We start from the raw sequence: 17471 nt of genomic DNA, 5'->3' as shown, positions 1-17471 counted from the left end.
TTAAGGTTTATCTTCTGGCTGCAGGAATAAGCTATCACAAAGGAATCTTTTAGAATCAAGTCTACATGTTTACAACTAAACATTAAGCACAGTGTGAAAGCAGTTACTTGGCCCAGAATAATGCTACTGAATGTATAATAAAAAAAAAAGGATAAGAGGATATTAAGAGAAGAAAGGGAAATGTTGTCAGCTCTGGATATATGTTGTCAGCTGGGATCCTCAGTGTTTCTAACACTCAGGACTGGAAAGGGCTTCCTCCACGAGGGGCTTGTAGATTTCTGGATCCTGTAAAAAATAAACCAAAACACACCTCATGTTTGAAGGGATTTACTTCTAAGAACAGATCACAACTTCCACACTGAGCTCTCTGTGCCTTTGCTAATGACACTGACTACAATGACTTTTAGACAATTTCACCCAATGTTTGTTCAGAACATAGAAAATATATAGACTTTGAGCTTGTGGTTACGAATATTTTGATACAATGTCAGAAACCACATACACACGTCTGTCAGTGAGTGAGGCGGCACGGTGGCGCAGTCACACAGCTCCAGGGACCTGGAGTTTGTAGGTTCGATTCCTGCTCGGGTGACTGTCTGTGAGGAGTGTGGTGTGTTCTCCCTGTGTCTGCGTGGGTTTCCTCCGGGTGACTGTCTGAGGTGTTTGGTGTGTTCCCTCGGTGTCTGTGTGGGTTTCCTCAGGGTGACTATCTGTGAGGAGTGTGGTGTGTTCTCAGTGTCCGCGTAGGTTTCTTCAGGGTGACTGTCTGTGTGGTGTGTTCTCCCTGTGTCTGCATGGGTTTCCTCTGGCTGACTGTCTGTGAGGAGTGTGGTGTGTTCTCCCTGTGTCTGCGTGGGTTTCCTCTGGGTGACTGTCTGAGGAGTTTGGTGTGTTCCCTCGGTGTCTGCGTGGGTTTCCTCCGGGTGACTATCTGTGAGGAGTGTGGTGTGTTCTCCCCATGTCCGCGTGGGTTTCTTCAGGGTGACTGTCTGTGTGTTGTGTTCTCTCTGTGTCTGCGTGGGTTTCCTCCGGGTGACTGTCTGTGAGGAGTGTGGTGTGTTCTCTCTGTGTCTGCGTGGGTTTCCTCTAGGTGACTGTCTGTGAGGAGTGTGGTGTGTTCTCCCTGTGTCTGCGTGGGTTTCCTCCAGGTGAATGTCTGTGAGGAGTGTGATGTGTTCTCTCTGTGTCTGCATGGGTTTCATTTAACCTTGTAGCTCCAATGCAAAACTAAGGAAGGGAAACTCACACTAAAAGTGTGACCCTGTGGCTGATTAAATATATTTATGATTATATATATAATTTGGATTAATGGTTATTTTCTGTCAGATCATAGACGTTTATACCATTTTATCTCCTTTCTTCTTGCACAGAGCCTTCAGACTCAAAACACATGAGCTGATGGTGAGGCAGAGAAGGATTACACCCAAGAAGATCATCATGATGTCCATTCCTCCTTTCAGCACCTAATTGGAGAAGACCAGTTTTTTAGGCAATGCAGTTTTGGTGTGAGTACAAATTGTCATCTTGCTACAATAATTACAGGACTAATTACATATTTATAATCATCATTAGCCGGAGAGTTATTGGCTATATGGGAGATTGGGATCAAAAAATGTGGGTTATAAAAACTGAAGCATCTTTAAAGTAAAGTAAAGACAAAATGATTTTGTAGTGTAGTGTCTAAATAAAATACCTTCTGTCTGTACATGTTGTCCTCACAGTTCTCCATCATTTTCTTCTTCAGATCTGAAGGGGGTGTTGTGGGGTAAAAGCCATATCCATAACCATATCCATAACCATATCGGTCATTAAACCCATCACAGTGGTAATAATAATTCAGCATATAATAAATCTCCATTGCATAGTGAACAACAGCAGCAATGGACAGCACAGCACTGGCAAGATTCAACAAGAACATCATGGTGACCTGTGAAAGAGATATACACAGACTTATATAAACAGGATGGAGGTTATGCACATTATATAATTACATCTCTTTAAATACGTACTGACCAAATGGAGAATAGCAATGAATGCAGCATGAAGCTGTATGAATGCTTCGACTTTAATATTAAACATTTAACATTAACATTTAAAACATCCTTTAAAAGAAAAGAAGGGCTCACCAGGCATTGGCTGAAAAACCTTTTCGTGACGACGCAAATGATTCCAATTGCAATAAACTTGTAAATAAAGAGAAAGAGAAAACGGTCATTCATCAGGTTTAGAAATGTATTCTTATGCAGTCTGTTAAAAAAATAAGATTGTATGACTTATAACTTATGAATATTACATAGGGAACATGAATGTCTGAAATCTGATAGGAACAGGATTGTCCAGAACCACATAATTCTATAGATATATAGACAGATAGATAAATGTAGTGTCATTAGGAAAAATAACCAAGAACTTGTTCTGATTGGGTTAAAGTAATAAAATATGGTAATTTTATACAAAATGAATATAATACAAATATCATAGATGTAGAGGGTGGGCCATTTATATGGATACACCTTAATAAGCACACCATTGATTATCTTGTGAAATTCCATTTTGGATCCAACTTTTGTTTTTTTCAATGGGAAGAGGGTCATGTGACACATCAAACTTATTGGGCAGACTTCAAAATGGCCGCCATGTTGTAAGGTGTTCCATATAAATGGCCCACCCTGTATATGATGTTATAAATGCACTAAAGGGCATTTTAAATTTCAGATTAATGTTTGAAGCAGTTCACTCTTACCACTCCCCCGAGCCATAAGCCACCATTATAAAGCACCCCATATATGAAGACGATATTTTGGAGAGCCCAAACGGCCAGGTTCATCAACCCATAGAAATCTGTGCAGTCTACGTGGAAAAAAATGTCAAGATATTACAAATTTTATACTCAGGTGATTATATAATTATTATAATTGATATTTGGCAAATATAATCTGTATGAAGAATTTTTTTGGGTGAAGATATCTATATACACTCTATCACAATTTCACTTATAGACACCCACATGCACAATGCACAATACAAATCATAGATTTTAAACATTGAGGATGTGTACAAAAAAATATACTTACTGTGCAAGTCGTGATGTATAACCGGATTCCAAAAAAGTTGGGACACTAAACAAATTGTGAATAAAAACTGTATGCAATTATGTGAAGATGGCAAATGTCAATAATTTATTCATATTAGAACATAGATGACAGATCAAAAGTTTAATCTGAGTAAATGTAACATTTTTCAAAATTTCACAGTGTCAACAAATCCCAAAAAAGTTGAGACAAGTAGCAATAAGTGGCTGGAAAAAGGAAATTGAGCATATAACGAACAGCTGGAAGACCAATTACACTAATTAGGTCAATTGACAACATGATTGGGTATAAAAAGAGCTTCTCAGAGTGAAGCCAAGATGGTAAGAGGATCACCAATTCCACCATTGTTGCGCAGAAAGATAGTGCAGCGATACCAGAATGGTGTCACCCAGTGTAAAATAGCAAAGACTTTTAAGTTATCATCATCAACCGTGCATAACATCATCAAAAGATTCAGAGAATCTGGAACAATTGCTGTGTGTAAGGGTCAAGGCCGTAAAACTCTACTGGATGCTCGTGATCTCCGGGCCCTTAAACGTCACTGCACCTCAAACAGGAATGCCAATGTCAAGGAAACAACAGAATGGGCTCAGGAATACTTCCAGAAAGCTCCACAGTGCAAAGAGGAAGCCATTTCTAAGCAAGCTCCACAAGCTCAGACGTTTGCACTGGGCCAGGGTTCTTTTAAAATGGAGTGTGGCAAAATGGAAGACTGTTCTGTGGTCAGATGAGTCACGATTTGAAGTTCTTTATGGAACACTGGGATGCCATGTCATCCGGACCAGAGAGGACAAGGATAACCCAAGTTGTTATCAACGCTCTGTTCGGAAGCCTGCATCACTGATGGTATGGGGTTGCATGAGTGCTTGTGGCATGGGCAGCTTGCATGTCTGGAAAGGCACCATTAATGCAGAGAACTATGTTCATATGCTCCCATCTAGACGTCATCTCTTTCAGGGAAGACCCTGCATTTTTCAACAAGATAATGCCAGACCACATTCTGCAGCAATCACAACATCATGGCTACGTAGGAGAAGGATCCGGGGACTGAAATGGCCAGCCTGCAGTCCAGATCTTTCACCTATAGAGAACATTTGGCGCATCATAAAGAGGAAGGCGCGACAAAGAAGGCCCAAGACGATTGAACAGTTAGAGGCCTGTATTAGACATGAATGGGAGAGAATTCCTATTTCTAAACTTGAGAAACTGGTCTCCTCTGTCCCCAGACGTCTGAGTGTTGTAAGAAGAAGGGGGGATGCCACACAGTGGTAAAAAATGGCCTTGTCCCAACTTTTTTGGGATTTGTTGACACCATGAAATTTTGAAACAATATATTTTTCCCTTAAAATGATACATTCTCTCAGTTGAAACTCTTGATCTGTGATTTGTGTTCTATTCTGAATAAAATATTAGATGTTGGCACCTCCACATCATTGCATTCAGTTTTTATTCACAGTTTGTTTAGTGTCCCAACTTTTTTGGAATCCGGTTTATACATCATGTGAATAAAGGTGTGTGTGTCTGATTGATTTATTTGGACAATTAACGTGAACACATGTAGAGAGTGTAGAATGATATCTACGACAATAAACACAATTTTCCAGACAGCTAACATTTCACTCACTCAGCCAATCAGTGCTGTCTCTGTGGTTGTTATATCAATTTCCAAGTGCCAGCTGCGTTCCAGCAACTAGAACCTTTTTGTCTCTCATCAAACTGTGATATTATGGCAATTGGACTGATATTAGTTGTTGATTACAACTTTGGAGATTTATCACTTAATTTTTGGGTCAAAATGATCCCAAAAACAGAAAAACATACACAAACCTTAGGAGCAATGCTGACAGACACTGGGGAACTGCATCTTATGGTATTTACAGGATAGACATTTAAAGAGGCTTACAGTCTTCATCATATTAGGGATGTAGGGGGCTGTCTAATTCAGCCCCTGTTCCTTGGGCCCTTTATTTGTTTGTTTGTTTTTACTCCCTGTCCATGTGCTTTTGTTTTGCTTTTTCGCTTCCATCCCTCTGTACTAATCCCACCCCACACCTGTACATTGTCCATTGCTTGGTGACTGACAATTGACAGATGTGTGGAGTTAGTGTCCTCATGTATTTAAACCTCTGTCTTTGTTCCTGATCTGGTGAGTCGTTGAAAGTGTTTGGTTTACGTTCTGATTTCTCGCTTATAATATGTTCTTAGTCTAGGTTTTTCTTTTCTACTTTAGGGTTACATTTAGATTCCTGTCCTTGTTTTCCAGTGTTTAGTCTTTATTTTGTAATAAACCATCTTAGCACTTGCTCCATGCTTCAGTGCCTTGGTGTGCACCATGACAGGGGTGTTGGAGTCCTGCTATATACAGTTTAATTTTAACCTCCCTGGGATGAATTACCCAGTGACAGCAAAAAAAGTCCCTTGTGTGGAATAAATGTTGAGTCCTACCCCCAGAGCTGTGTAAATGTTGCCCAGCTTCTGCTTCAATGTCTGAGACACAGAACAAAACGAGCTGCAGCACAAGGTCCCGAGAAGCTGGCAAATCAGTGGGCACTTGCTTTTGGGGTCAGAGGTTACGGTGAGCACAGTCACCCCCTCAGATTTAGCAACCGTCACTGACATCCTAAAGAAGAGCAAGCACAATAGTACAGCACACTGTAAAAAAGTGATAGCATTTTCTGCTTTTCAAATAAATGTGTAAACTATTCTTCAACTAAATCTTTAACCTTCAGAGGTTGCTTGTGTTATTGTTAATGGTAAAGTCTGAGTCAGTGTGTCTGGGGGTGGGGGGTTATCGCACATATATCTCTCTGTTAACGCTGGTTTACACAGAGACCAGTATTTTAAACAGGTATCTTTACAGCATTTCCTTTAGACAACGTGGTGTACACTAACACTAGCTTAGCATGTTAAAACAAGCACAGCTGGAATAACTGGTAGAAACAGCTGTTTCGGGAAACACTTATCCTTGAACACAAACAGGGTTCCCTACTGAACAGAGAACTATTTTTATTACAGTGTTGTGGTTTTTTAAACAGTTCACACTTCAGCAACACCATTGGTTTACTGGTGATTTTCAGTCAACTAATCGTCCATTATTATACTCGTTAATTTTTCTGCTCCCTTAATCCATTAAACCCAATTTCATAAATAAAAGTTCATAACATTTCACATTGTTCGAAACCAAAATGTTTTTAAATAAAAGCACTAAATAAACAAATAATGTATGTTTGGAGTTGTATATACAGCTCTATATTTTCAAATTAAAAGCCGGAAAAATGAACAATAAAGGCTTTTTAAAAGCTCACTCTGACAACAAGAACACGTTTATTGGTGCAAAAATGCAGATTTATATTGTTTTCATGTTTTTTATTTGTATCAAACAGAAAGACCTATCCCAGTAAACAATTAGCCGTTGATTCAACGTTGAAATAATGTAATGACTGCCGTCTAATCAAAGTTCTCTTAAGGTTGAAAATGGAAGTTGAAAAGACGTCCAAACACAGACATTGAAAAGACGACTATTAGACGTATTTTGGACGTCCACTGACGTTATCGATTGGTCACCACTTAGGCAACTTATTAAGATGGATTTTGGACGTCCATTGACGTTTAAAATATGTCATTGACGGACAGACTACTTTTAGACTTATTTTGAACGGTCAGGGACTTTCCTTGTTTACCGGGATAGCAATTAAAAAACATGTTTTGCTATGGGCTTCACAACAAATATCACTTCTTTCTTGCTTGTATATAACACATCAATCATAACAACCGAAATGGTCCCGTCCTCATCTGTCCCAGCTTTATCATATAATTACATTTTTTTACTAATAATGTTTTTCTCACCACTCACCTTATTCTGTGACCAGTTTATGTCTCGATGGCTGCTTCCTTATAACCTCGCGTTTGGAAATGTACACCTGAGTTCTCCCGTTACACTTTCATTGTTCTTATTAACACCCAACAGCCCATAATTTTGCTGACTGCTTACTACCACAAGGGGCGCTGTGGCATTAAAATTAATACAGCGTTATAACCACAAGAGGGTGCTTTACAGATAAATGTCAGAGAAACCACAAAAGCGAGTCTTAAGTTCATGTACTTTATTAGCAGAAACAGACAGTAATGCAGGTTGTAGTTGGACTTTATTTTTACTTCAGTAAATAGAATCATGTTAAGCATATGAAGAACATTTTAAGGATTAAAGTGTTACTTTAAACTTAACCAAAATAAATCATATTATACCATTCTAACCATTACTGAGAGCTCCCCTGATAGCAAGGAGACAGCGAACCACGACTGGTCCACAGAGGGCAAATTTGGAGGTCCACTGGTGTTTTGCACTGTGTTTTCTTGGCGGACCACCAGTGATTAAAGAGATATTTTAGACAAAATGCCACACTGTAGCACTTTTCCATTCACATCTACTTTTTTCTTCATTAGGTTCTTTTGTTATTCTTTATAAATTAGATTAGTAAATCATTTTAATCCAGCACAGTGTCAACATTTTCAGCATTTAATCATTTTATATCAGGCTTATACTCATTATTATATCTCTGATAGTTGTTGGTAATATTTGTATTAGATTGTTTTCCAGAATAAAAGTCTCTCTAAATGTAAAATCTGTCAAAGAAAAGGCCTGTATTAGACATGAATGGGAGAGCATTCCTATTTCTAAACTTGAGAAACTGGTCTCCTCTGTCCCCAAACGTCTGTTGAGTGTTGTAAGAAGAAGGGCGGATGCCACACAGTGGTAAAAAATGTCCTTGTCCCAACTTTTTTGGGATTTGTTGACGCCATGAAATTTTGAAACAACATATTTTTCACTTAAAATGATACATTCTCTCAGTTTAAACTTTTGATCTGTGATTTGTGTTCTATTCTGAATAAAATATTAGATGTTGGCACCTCCACATCATTGCATTCAGTTTTTATTCACAATTTGTTTAGTGTCCCAACTTTTTTGGAATCCGGTTTGTAAGTTTTTCTGTCACAATGCGGTTCTGAGTAGAGCCACCGCAGCACGAGATTCACCACAGTGTGACGCAAAGCTGAAGAAAGAGTAGAGATCAACATTAATTTGAAGAAAAGTTTGCTTTTGTTTACCTGAACCTTTTTTTCTCATTTTAACCAGAGGACCAGAACCAGAACAGGATATGATACTTGTAACAGTGTGAAGAAAATCTGAGGTTAAATTGATCTTTTGTATATTTCACATTTGCCAATGATTTTATTGTTATTTTCTTAACACCTCTTTAACTAGTCTTTACTAAACATATCCTAAAAGTTGTATCTTATTAAACAAATGAGGAGTAGTACACAGTACAGCAAAACATACTGGGAAGCAAGTTAAAAGTAATGCTTTGGCACCGATAATAAACCATTTAACGTTTACTCTAATCTATCGTTACAAACTCATTCTTTAAATGCAAATTACTACTCATCAGAAACGGACTGTGAAACATGGGGCCGACTGCTATAAACTTAACTGTGCATAAAATAGAGAAATTAGATTAAGATCTAATAATGCATCATCATCACTCAAAAACTAAATTAAGGACATGTTTTGTGTCACGCCATTGTCCTGCGTCAGTTTTCCCCACCATGTGCTCACTCAGCACATGGCTCTGTTATTGTTCATTTCTCCGCCCCTGTCCTGCCTTTGTTCCTCCTCCTTGTCAGTGTCCTCCTCAGTGTTATTTGTAATCCTGCCCCTTCGTTATCTGTTCCAGGTGTCCCTTGTCTGTGTTGTGTATTTAAGTTCCTTTGTGTAACTTCCTGTTTGTTAGGCATTCCACCTTTGTTTTGTGCTTGCTGGTCTGTCTTGTCTGTTTCTCATGCCCAACATTGTCAGTCTTTGTATCTCTCTTGTCTCATGTCTGTTTGTGTCTTTATTTTTGTGTTTAAGTTTAGTCTGCTTTAGCTTTCTGTCTAGGTTGTCTGTTTAGTTATCTCAGTCCAGGTTTGTTTGTATCTGTATCTGTTTAGTTCACTCCATGTATTGTCGTTCTGTCCAAGTGTTTCTTTGTTTAAGTATTTTTTTTTTGTTATGCTAGTCTCTTTGTTTGGTTATCTTGTGTTTCAATAAAGTGTGTTTTAGCAAGTGCACCCATCACTGTCAGTCTTGACATTTTGGGTGATTTAATAAGGGATTAAATTTTGCCATGGATCATCAAACAGAAGAAAATTTGAAGGTGTTGATTATTTGTAAATTTCATTTTTTAAATTGTAAAAATATTCTGAAATACAGCAGTCCAAAACAAGATTAGGATTAACTGTGCGATAAAAGTTCATTATCAGGTGTGACTGCTGTTGTGATTGTATTTTTGTAAGTTATGAATATTCAACCATTAGAAAAAAACACACGAGGGACATATTACCTTATAAAGCTCTGAAAACAAATTGCAATGAACAGTATAAAAAAAAAAGAATGTAGGAAAGAAGGAAGAGAAAAAGAGCTAATATAATTATTTATCAATTAAGAGCTCAATTAAAAATGTATGATTTAAGGGGCTGCCTTGTTTCTATTATTTTTAGAGGCACTGAAAAAGACAAAAAACAAAGAAACCATATAAACAATAACCACTGATACAGCATTGTATTGCTGAACTATTTATTGTAAAAAATATTAATTCAACAAGAATATGAATGCAACAGTAACCGTTTTCTATCATAGCACTATTGGTATAAGGAAGTCTAATACAAACTACACAAGTCCTTGGGGTTTGTCTTCTAGCTGCAGGAATAAGATATCACAAAGGAATCTTTTAGAATCAAGTCTACATGTTTACAACTAGGCGGTACAGTGGCACAGGAGGTAGTTTCGCAGTTACACAGCTCCAGGGACCTGGAGGTTGTGGGTTCGATTCCCGCTCCGGGTGACTGCCTGTGAGGAGTTTGGTGTGTTCTCCCTGTGTCCGTGTGGGTTTCCTCCGGGTGACTGTCTGTGAGGAGTTTGGTGTGTTCTCCCTGTGTCCGCGTGGGTTTCCTCCAGGTGCTCCGGTTTCCTCCCACAGTCCAAAAACACACGTTGGTAGGTGGATTGGCGACTCAAAAGTGTCCGTAGGTGTGAGTGTGTGAGTGAATGTGTGTGTGTGTCTGTGTTGCCCTGTGAAGGGCTGGCGCCCCCTCCAGGGTGTATTCCCGCCTTGCGCCCAATGATTCCAGGTAGGCTCTGGACACACTGCGACCCTGAATTGGATAAGCGCTTACAGATAATGAATGAATGAATAAATAAATGAACTAAACATAAAGCACAGTGTGAAAGCAGTTACTCGGTCCAGAATAATGCTACTGAATGTATAATAGTAACATTAACATACTTTGATTATTCCAATGTGTAATAAAAGAGGATAAGAGGATATTAAGAGAGTAAAGGGAAATGTTAAACAGAACTCTAGATATATGTTGTCAGTTGGGATCCTCAGTGTTTCTAACACTCAGGACTGGAAAGGTCTTCCTCCACGAGGGGCTTGTGGATTTCCGGATCCTGTAAAAAATAAACCAAAACACACCTCATGTTTGAACGGATTTACATCTAAGAACAGATCACAACTTCCACACAGCTCTCTGTGCCTTTCTAATGACATTGACTACAATGACTTTTAGACAATTTCACCCAATGTTTGTTCAGAACATAGAAAAATTATAGATTTTGAGCTTGTGGTTACAAATGTTTTGATACAATGTCAGAAACCACATACACACGTCTTTTAGTGAGTGGGGCGGCACGGTGGCGCAGTCACACAGCTCCAGGGACCTGGAGGTTGTAGGTTCGATTCTGAGGAGTGTGGTATGTTCTCCCTGTATCTGCGTGGGTTTCCTCCGGGTGACTGTCTGTGAGGAGTGTGGTTTGTTCTTCCTGTGTCTGCGTGGGTTTCCTCCGGGTGACTGTCTGTGAGGAGTGTTGTGTGTTCTCCCTGTGTCCACATGGGTTTCCTCCGGGTGACTGTCTGTGAGGAGGGTGGTGTGTTCTCCCTGTGTCCACATGGGTTTCCTCCGGGTGACTGTCTGTGAGGAGTGTGGTGTGTTCTCCCTGTGTCCGCGTGGGTTTCCTCCGGGTGACTGTCTGTGAGGAGTGTGGTGTGTTCTCCCTGTGTCCGCGTGGGTTTCCTCCGGGTGACTGTCTGTGAGGAGTGTGGTGTGTTCTCCCTGTGTCCGCCTGGGTTTCCTCCGGGTGACTGTCTGTGAGGAGTGTGGTGTGTTCTCCCTGTGTCTGCGTGGGTTTCCTCCGGGTGACTGTCTGTTAGGAGTGTGGTGTGTTCTCCCTGTGTTCGCGTTGGTTTCCTCCGGGTGCTCCGGTTTCCTCCCACGGTCCAAAAACACACGTTGGTAGGTGGATTGGAGACTCAAAAGTATCCATAGGTGTGAGTATGTGAGTGAATGTGTTTTTGTGAGTGTGTGTTGCCCTGTGAAGGACTGGCGCCCCCTCCAGGATGTATTCCCGCCTTGTGCCCAATGATTCCAGGTAGGCTCTGGCCCCACCATGACCCTGAACTGGATAAGCGGTTACAGATAATGAATGAATGAATGAATGAATGAATGTTAGTAAGTGCTTAACACCTGGATAGAGTTTAAAGCAGTGTGTGAATTCTGTAATTTAAGGCATGGAGATTATTGAGTGGATAAGATTTGTCTGCTTCTGCTTTGTATTAAATGAAGTTTGACTAATTTAGAATTCAAATCTGTGTGTAAAGTGTCTGACAAATTTGACTCTGGCTTTTAATTTAGCACCAGCACTTACTGAGATACATGTATTACACATTGATTATATATTACCACATCCATATTTTTAACCTTGTAGCTCCAATGCAAAACTAAGGAAGGGAAACTCACACTAAAAGTGTGACCCTGTGGCTGATTAAATATATTTGGATTAATGGTGATTTTCTGTCAAATCATAGACGTTTATACCATTTTATCTCCTTTCTTCTTGCACAGAGCCTTCAGACTCAAAACACATGAGCTGATGGTGAGGCAGAGAAGGATTACACCCAAGAAGATCATCATGATGTCCATTCCTCCTCTCAGCACCTAAATGGAGAAGACAAGTTTTTTAGGCAATGCAGTTTTGGTGTGAGTACAAATTGTCATCTTGCTACAATAATTACAGGACTAATTACATATTTATAATCATCATTAGCCAGAGAGTTATTGGCTATATGGGAGATTGGGATAAAAATATCTGGGTTATAAAAACTGAAGCATCTTTAAAGTAAAGTAAAGTAAAGACAAAATGATTTTGTAGTGTAGTGTCTAAATAAAATACCTTCTGTCTGTACATGTTGTCCTCACAGTTCTCCATCATTTTCTTCTTCAGATCTGAAGGGGGTGTTGTGGGGTAAACGCCATATCCATAATCATATCGGTCATTAAACCCATCACAGCTGTAATGATAACTATACGGCATAACATACATCTCAATTGCATAGAGAACAACAGCAGTAATGGACAGCGCAGCACTGGCAAGATTCAACAAGAGCATCATGGTGACCTGTGAAAGAGATATACACAGACTTATATAAACAGGATGGAGGTTATGCACATTAGATAATTACATCTCTTTAAATACGTACTGACCAAATGGTGAATAGCAATGAATGCAGCATGAAGCTGTATGAATACTTCGGCTTTAATATTAAACATTTAACATTAGCATTTAAAACATCCTTTAAAAGAAAAGCAGGGCTCACCAGGCATTGGCTGAAAAACCTTTTCGTGACGACGCAAATGATGCCAATTGCAATAAACTTGTAAATAAAGAGAAAGAGAAAACGGTCATTCATCAGGTTTAGAAATGTATTCTAATGCAGTCTGTTAAAAAAAAAAGATTGTATGACTTATAACTTATGAATATTACATAGGGAACATGAATGTCTGAAATCTGATAGGAACAGGATTGTCCAGAACCACATAATTCTATAGATATATAGATAGATAAATAAATGTAGTGTCATTAGGAATAAAATAACCAAGAACTTGCTCTGATTGGGTTAAAGTAATAAAATGTGGTAATTTTATACAAAATATTTGGACCAAAGTGGACTAACATGAATATAATACAAACATTATAGATGTAGAGGGTGGGCCATTTATATGGATACACCTTAATAAGCACACCATTGTTTTTCTTGTGAAATTCCATTTTGGATCCAACTTTTGTTTTTTTTCAATGGGAAAAGGGTCATGTGGCACATCAAACTTATTGGGCCGACTTCAAAATGGCCGCCATGTTGTAAGGTGTTCCATATAAATGGCCCACCCTGTATATGATGTTATAAATGCACTAAAGGCATTTTAAATTTCAGATTAATGTTTGAAGCAGTTCACTCTTACCACTCCCCCGAGCCAAAAGGCACCATCATTAAGCAAACTATATATTCTGATGATATTGTAGACAGCCCCGACGGCCAGGTTCATCAACCCATAGAAAATCTGTGCAGTCTACGTGGAAAAACATGTCAAGACATTACAAATTTTATACTCAGGTGATTATATAATTATTATAATTAATATTTGTAGAATATTTGTAGAACGATATCTACAACAATAAACACAATTTTCCAGACAGCTAACATTTCACTCACTCAGTCAATCAGTGCTGTCTCTGTGGTTGTTATATCAATATCCAAGTGTCAGCTGTGTTCCAGCATCTAGAACCTTTTTGTCTATCATCAAACTTTGTATGTAATCAAACTGTGATATCATGGCAATTGGACTGATATTAGTTGTTGATTACACCTTTGGAGGTTTATCACTTAATTTTTGGGTCAAAATGATCCCAAAAACAGAAAAACATACACAAACCTTAGGAGCAATGCTGACAGACGCTGGGGAACTGCTTCTTATGGAATTTACGGGACAGTCATTCAAAGAGTCTTACAGTCTTCATCATATTAGGGATGTAGGGGGCTGTCTAATTCAGCCCCTGTTCCTTGGGCCCTTTATTTGTTTGTTTGTTTTTACTCCCTGTCCATGTGCTTTTGTTTTGCTTTTTCGCTTCCACCCCTCTGTACTAATCCCACCCCACACCTGCACATTGTCCATTGCTTGGTGACTGACAATTGACAGATGTGTGGAGTTAGTGTCCTCATGTATTTAAACCTCTGTCTTTGTTCCTGATCTGGTGAGTCGTTGAAAGTGTTTGGTTTACGTTCTGATTTCTCGCTTATAATATGTTCTTAGTCTAGGTTTTTCTTTTCTACTTTAGGGTTACATTTAGATTCCTGTCCTTGTTTTCCCAGTGTTTAGTCTTTATTTTGTAATAAACCATCTTAGCATTTGCTCCATGCTTCAGTGCCTTGGTGTGCACCATGACAGGGGTGTGGGTGTCCTGCTATATAGAGTTTAATTTTAACCTCCCTGGGATGAATTACCCAGTGACAGCAAGAAAAGTCCCTTGTGTGGAATAAATGTTGAGTCCTACCCCCAGAGCTGTGTAAATGTTGCCCAGCTTCTGCTTCAATGTCTGAGACACAGAACAAAACGAGCTGCAGCACAAGGTTCCGAGAAGCTGGCACATCAGTGGGCACTTGCTTTCGGGGTCAGAGGTCACGGTGAGCACAGTCACCCCCTCAGATTTAGCAACCGTCACTGACATCCTAAAGAAGAGCAAGCACAATAGTACAACACACTGTAAAAAGTGATTAGCATTTTCTGCTTTTCAAATAAATGTGTAAACTATTCTTCAACTAAATCTTTAACCTTCAGAGGTTGCTTGTGTTATTGTTAATGGTAAAGTCTGAGTCAGAGTGTGTGGGGGTGGGGTTTTTTCGCACATATATCTCTCTGTTAACGCTGGTTCACACAGAGACCAGTATTTTAAACAGGTATCTTTACAGCATTTCCTTTAGACCACGTGGTGTACACTAACGCATGTTAAAACAAGCCAAGCTGGATTAACTGGTAGAAACAGCTGTTTCAGGAAACACTTATCCTTGAACACAAGCAGGGTTCCCTACTGAACAGAGAATTATTTTATTAGTGTTGTGGGGTTTTTTAAACAGTTCACACTTCAGCAACACCGTTGGTTTACTGGTGATTTTCAGTCAACTAATCATCCATTATTATACTCGTTAATTTTTCTGCTCCCTAAATCCATTAAACCCAATTTCATAAATAAAAGTTCATCACATTTCACATTGTTCGAAACCAAAATGTTTTTAAATAAAAGCACTAAATAAACCAATAATGTATGTTTGGAGTTGTATATACAATTCTATATTTTCAAATTAAAAGCCAGAAATATGAACAATAAAGGCTTTTTAAAAGCTCACTCTGAGAGCAAGAACACATTTAAGGTACAAAATTGCAGATTTTTAATGCTTTTCATGTTTTTTTAAATGTATCAAACAAAGACCTATAGCAATTAAAAAGGTTTTGTTATGGGCTTCACAACAAATATCACTTCTTTCTTGCTTGTATATAACACATCAATCATAAAAACCGAAATGGTCCCGTCCTCATCTTTCCCAACTTTTTCATATATTTACATTTTTATTTATTACTAATAATGAAGATTTTCTCACCACTCACCTTATTCTGTGACCAGTTTATGTCTCGATGGCTGCTTCCTTATAACCTCGTGTTTGGAAATTTACACCTGAGTTCTCCAGTTACACTTTCATTGTTCTTATTAACATCCAACAGCCCATAATTTTGCTGACTGCTTACTACCACAAGGGGCGCTGTGGCATTAAAATTAATACAGCGTTATAACCACAAGGGGGTGCTTTACAGATAAATGTCAGATAAACCACAAAAGCTTAGTAGAAGCAGACAGTAATGCAGGTTGTAATTGGACTTTATTTTTACTTCAGTAAATAGAATCATGTTAAGCATATGAAGAACATTTTAAGGATTAAAGTGTTACTTTAAACTTAACCAAAGAAATCATATTATACCATTCTAACCATTACTGAGACCTCCCCTGATAGCAAGGAGACAGCGGACCACGACTGGTCCACAGAGGGCAAATTTGGAGGTCCACTGGTGTTTTGCACTGTGTTTTCTTGGCGGACCACCAGTGATTAAAGAGATATTTTAGACAAAAGGCCACATTTTAGCACTTTTCCATTCACATCTACTTTTTTCTTCATTAGGTTCTTTTGTTATTCTTTAAAAATTAGATCAGTAAATCACTCTAATCCAGCACAGTGTCAACATTTTCAGCATTTAATAATTTTATATCAGGCTTATACTCATTATTATATCTCTGATAGTTGTTGGTAATATTTGTATTAGTTTGTTTTCCAGAATAAAAGTCTCTCTAAATGTAAAATCTGTCAAATAAAAGGCCTGTCAAAGGCCTGTATTAGACATGAATGGGAGAGCATTCCTATTTCTAAACTTGAGAAACTGGTCTCCTCTGTCCCCAAATGTCTGTTGAGTGTTGTAAGAAGAAGGGCGGATGCCACACAGTGGTAAAAAATGGCCTTGTCCCAACTTTTTTGGGATTTGTTGATGCCATGAAATTTTGAACAACATATTTTTCCCTTAAAATGATACATTCTCTCAGTTTAAACCCTTGATCTGTGATTTGTGTTCCATTCTGAATAAAATATTAGATGTTGGCACCTCCACATCATTGCATTCAGTTTTTATTCACAAATTGTTTAGTGTCCCAACTTTTTTGGAATTCGGTTTGTAAGTTTTTCGAGAGGCAGTATTAACATGGAAAGGCATCGACATCTTACGTTCGCGTGACGCGCTGGCACATGCCAGTGACATCGGCACCTTACGTACAGGTGACAGTGGCATCGATTTATTTATTTTTTTTTTTTGACAGTGGCATATGCCGATGACATTGACATCCATTTTATGAGACTGGCATATACTCCACTTCATTGTTGAACATCTGCCAGTAAGTTTAGCTAGCATTTGGATGTTTAAACTAGCTATATATTTAACTACTCAGTAAACAAGGAACGTCCCTGGACGTTCAAAATAGGTTTAAAAGTAGTCTGTCCGTCAAACACATATTTTAAAAGTCAATGGATGTCCAAAATCCATCTTAATAAGTTAGTTAAGTGGTGACCTATCGATAATGTCAGTGGACGTCCAAAACGCGTTTTATACAAGTAATTTTTTTCGGGACCAATTAATAACGTCAATGGACGTCCAAAATACGTCTAATAGTCGTTTTTTCAATGTCTGTGTTTGGTCGTCTTTTCAACGTTCATTTTCAACCTTAAGAGAACGTTGATGGCAGTCATTACGTTATTTCAACGTCGAATCAACGGCTAATTGTTTACTGGGTAGCACACGTATGCTACTAGCATGTAAACGGACCAAACAAGTGACATGCTACAAACATAGTCATGTCACTGTGTTCATGGACAAGTGAACTACAAGTTCTTCCCAGTAAGGGGTATACGACAC

At 38.7% G+C, this 17471-nt stretch overlaps 1 protein-coding gene and 1 long non-coding RNA gene across 2 annotated transcripts in view; both read right to left on the bottom strand.

Annotated features, from left to right (window-relative positions):
• LOC136696486 (uncharacterized) overlaps window positions 1-7062 on the bottom strand; it is a 67018-nt gene extending 59956 nt beyond the window's left edge. The window contains exons 1-2 of the long non-coding RNA XR_010802620.1: window positions 6946-7062; window positions 5538-5712 (exon numbers count right to left, since the gene is read on the bottom strand). This is a non-coding gene — a long non-coding RNA (uncharacterized lncRNA). The remainder of the gene's footprint in view (window positions 1-5537; window positions 5713-6945) is intronic.
• Window positions 7063-9718: 2656 nt separating this feature from the next.
• LOC136664241 (uncharacterized) lies at window positions 9719-15762 on the bottom strand. The gene is made up of 7 exons (XM_066641357.1): window positions 15627-15762; window positions 14518-14692; window positions 13428-13535; window positions 12785-12841; window positions 12361-12585; window positions 12006-12125; window positions 9719-10581 (listed from the first exon to the last, which is right to left on the bottom strand). Exons 2-7 carry the CDS (start codon window positions 14689-14691, stop codon window positions 10525-10527), a joined length of 741 nt encoding a protein of 246 aa, XP_066497454.1. The 5' UTR covers window position 14692; window positions 15627-15762; the 3' UTR covers window positions 9719-10524.
• Window positions 15763-17471: the final 1709 nt, after the last annotated feature.

Source organism: Hoplias malabaricus, chromosome 1 (assembly GCF_029633855.1).
Source record: "Hoplias malabaricus isolate fHopMal1 chromosome 1, fHopMal1.hap1, whole genome shotgun sequence".
NCBI lineage: Eukaryota > Metazoa > Chordata > Actinopteri > Characiformes > Erythrinidae > Hoplias > Hoplias malabaricus.
Note: the sequence above shows the minus strand (reverse complement) of the source record. Positions and strands in the feature narration are given on the sequence as shown.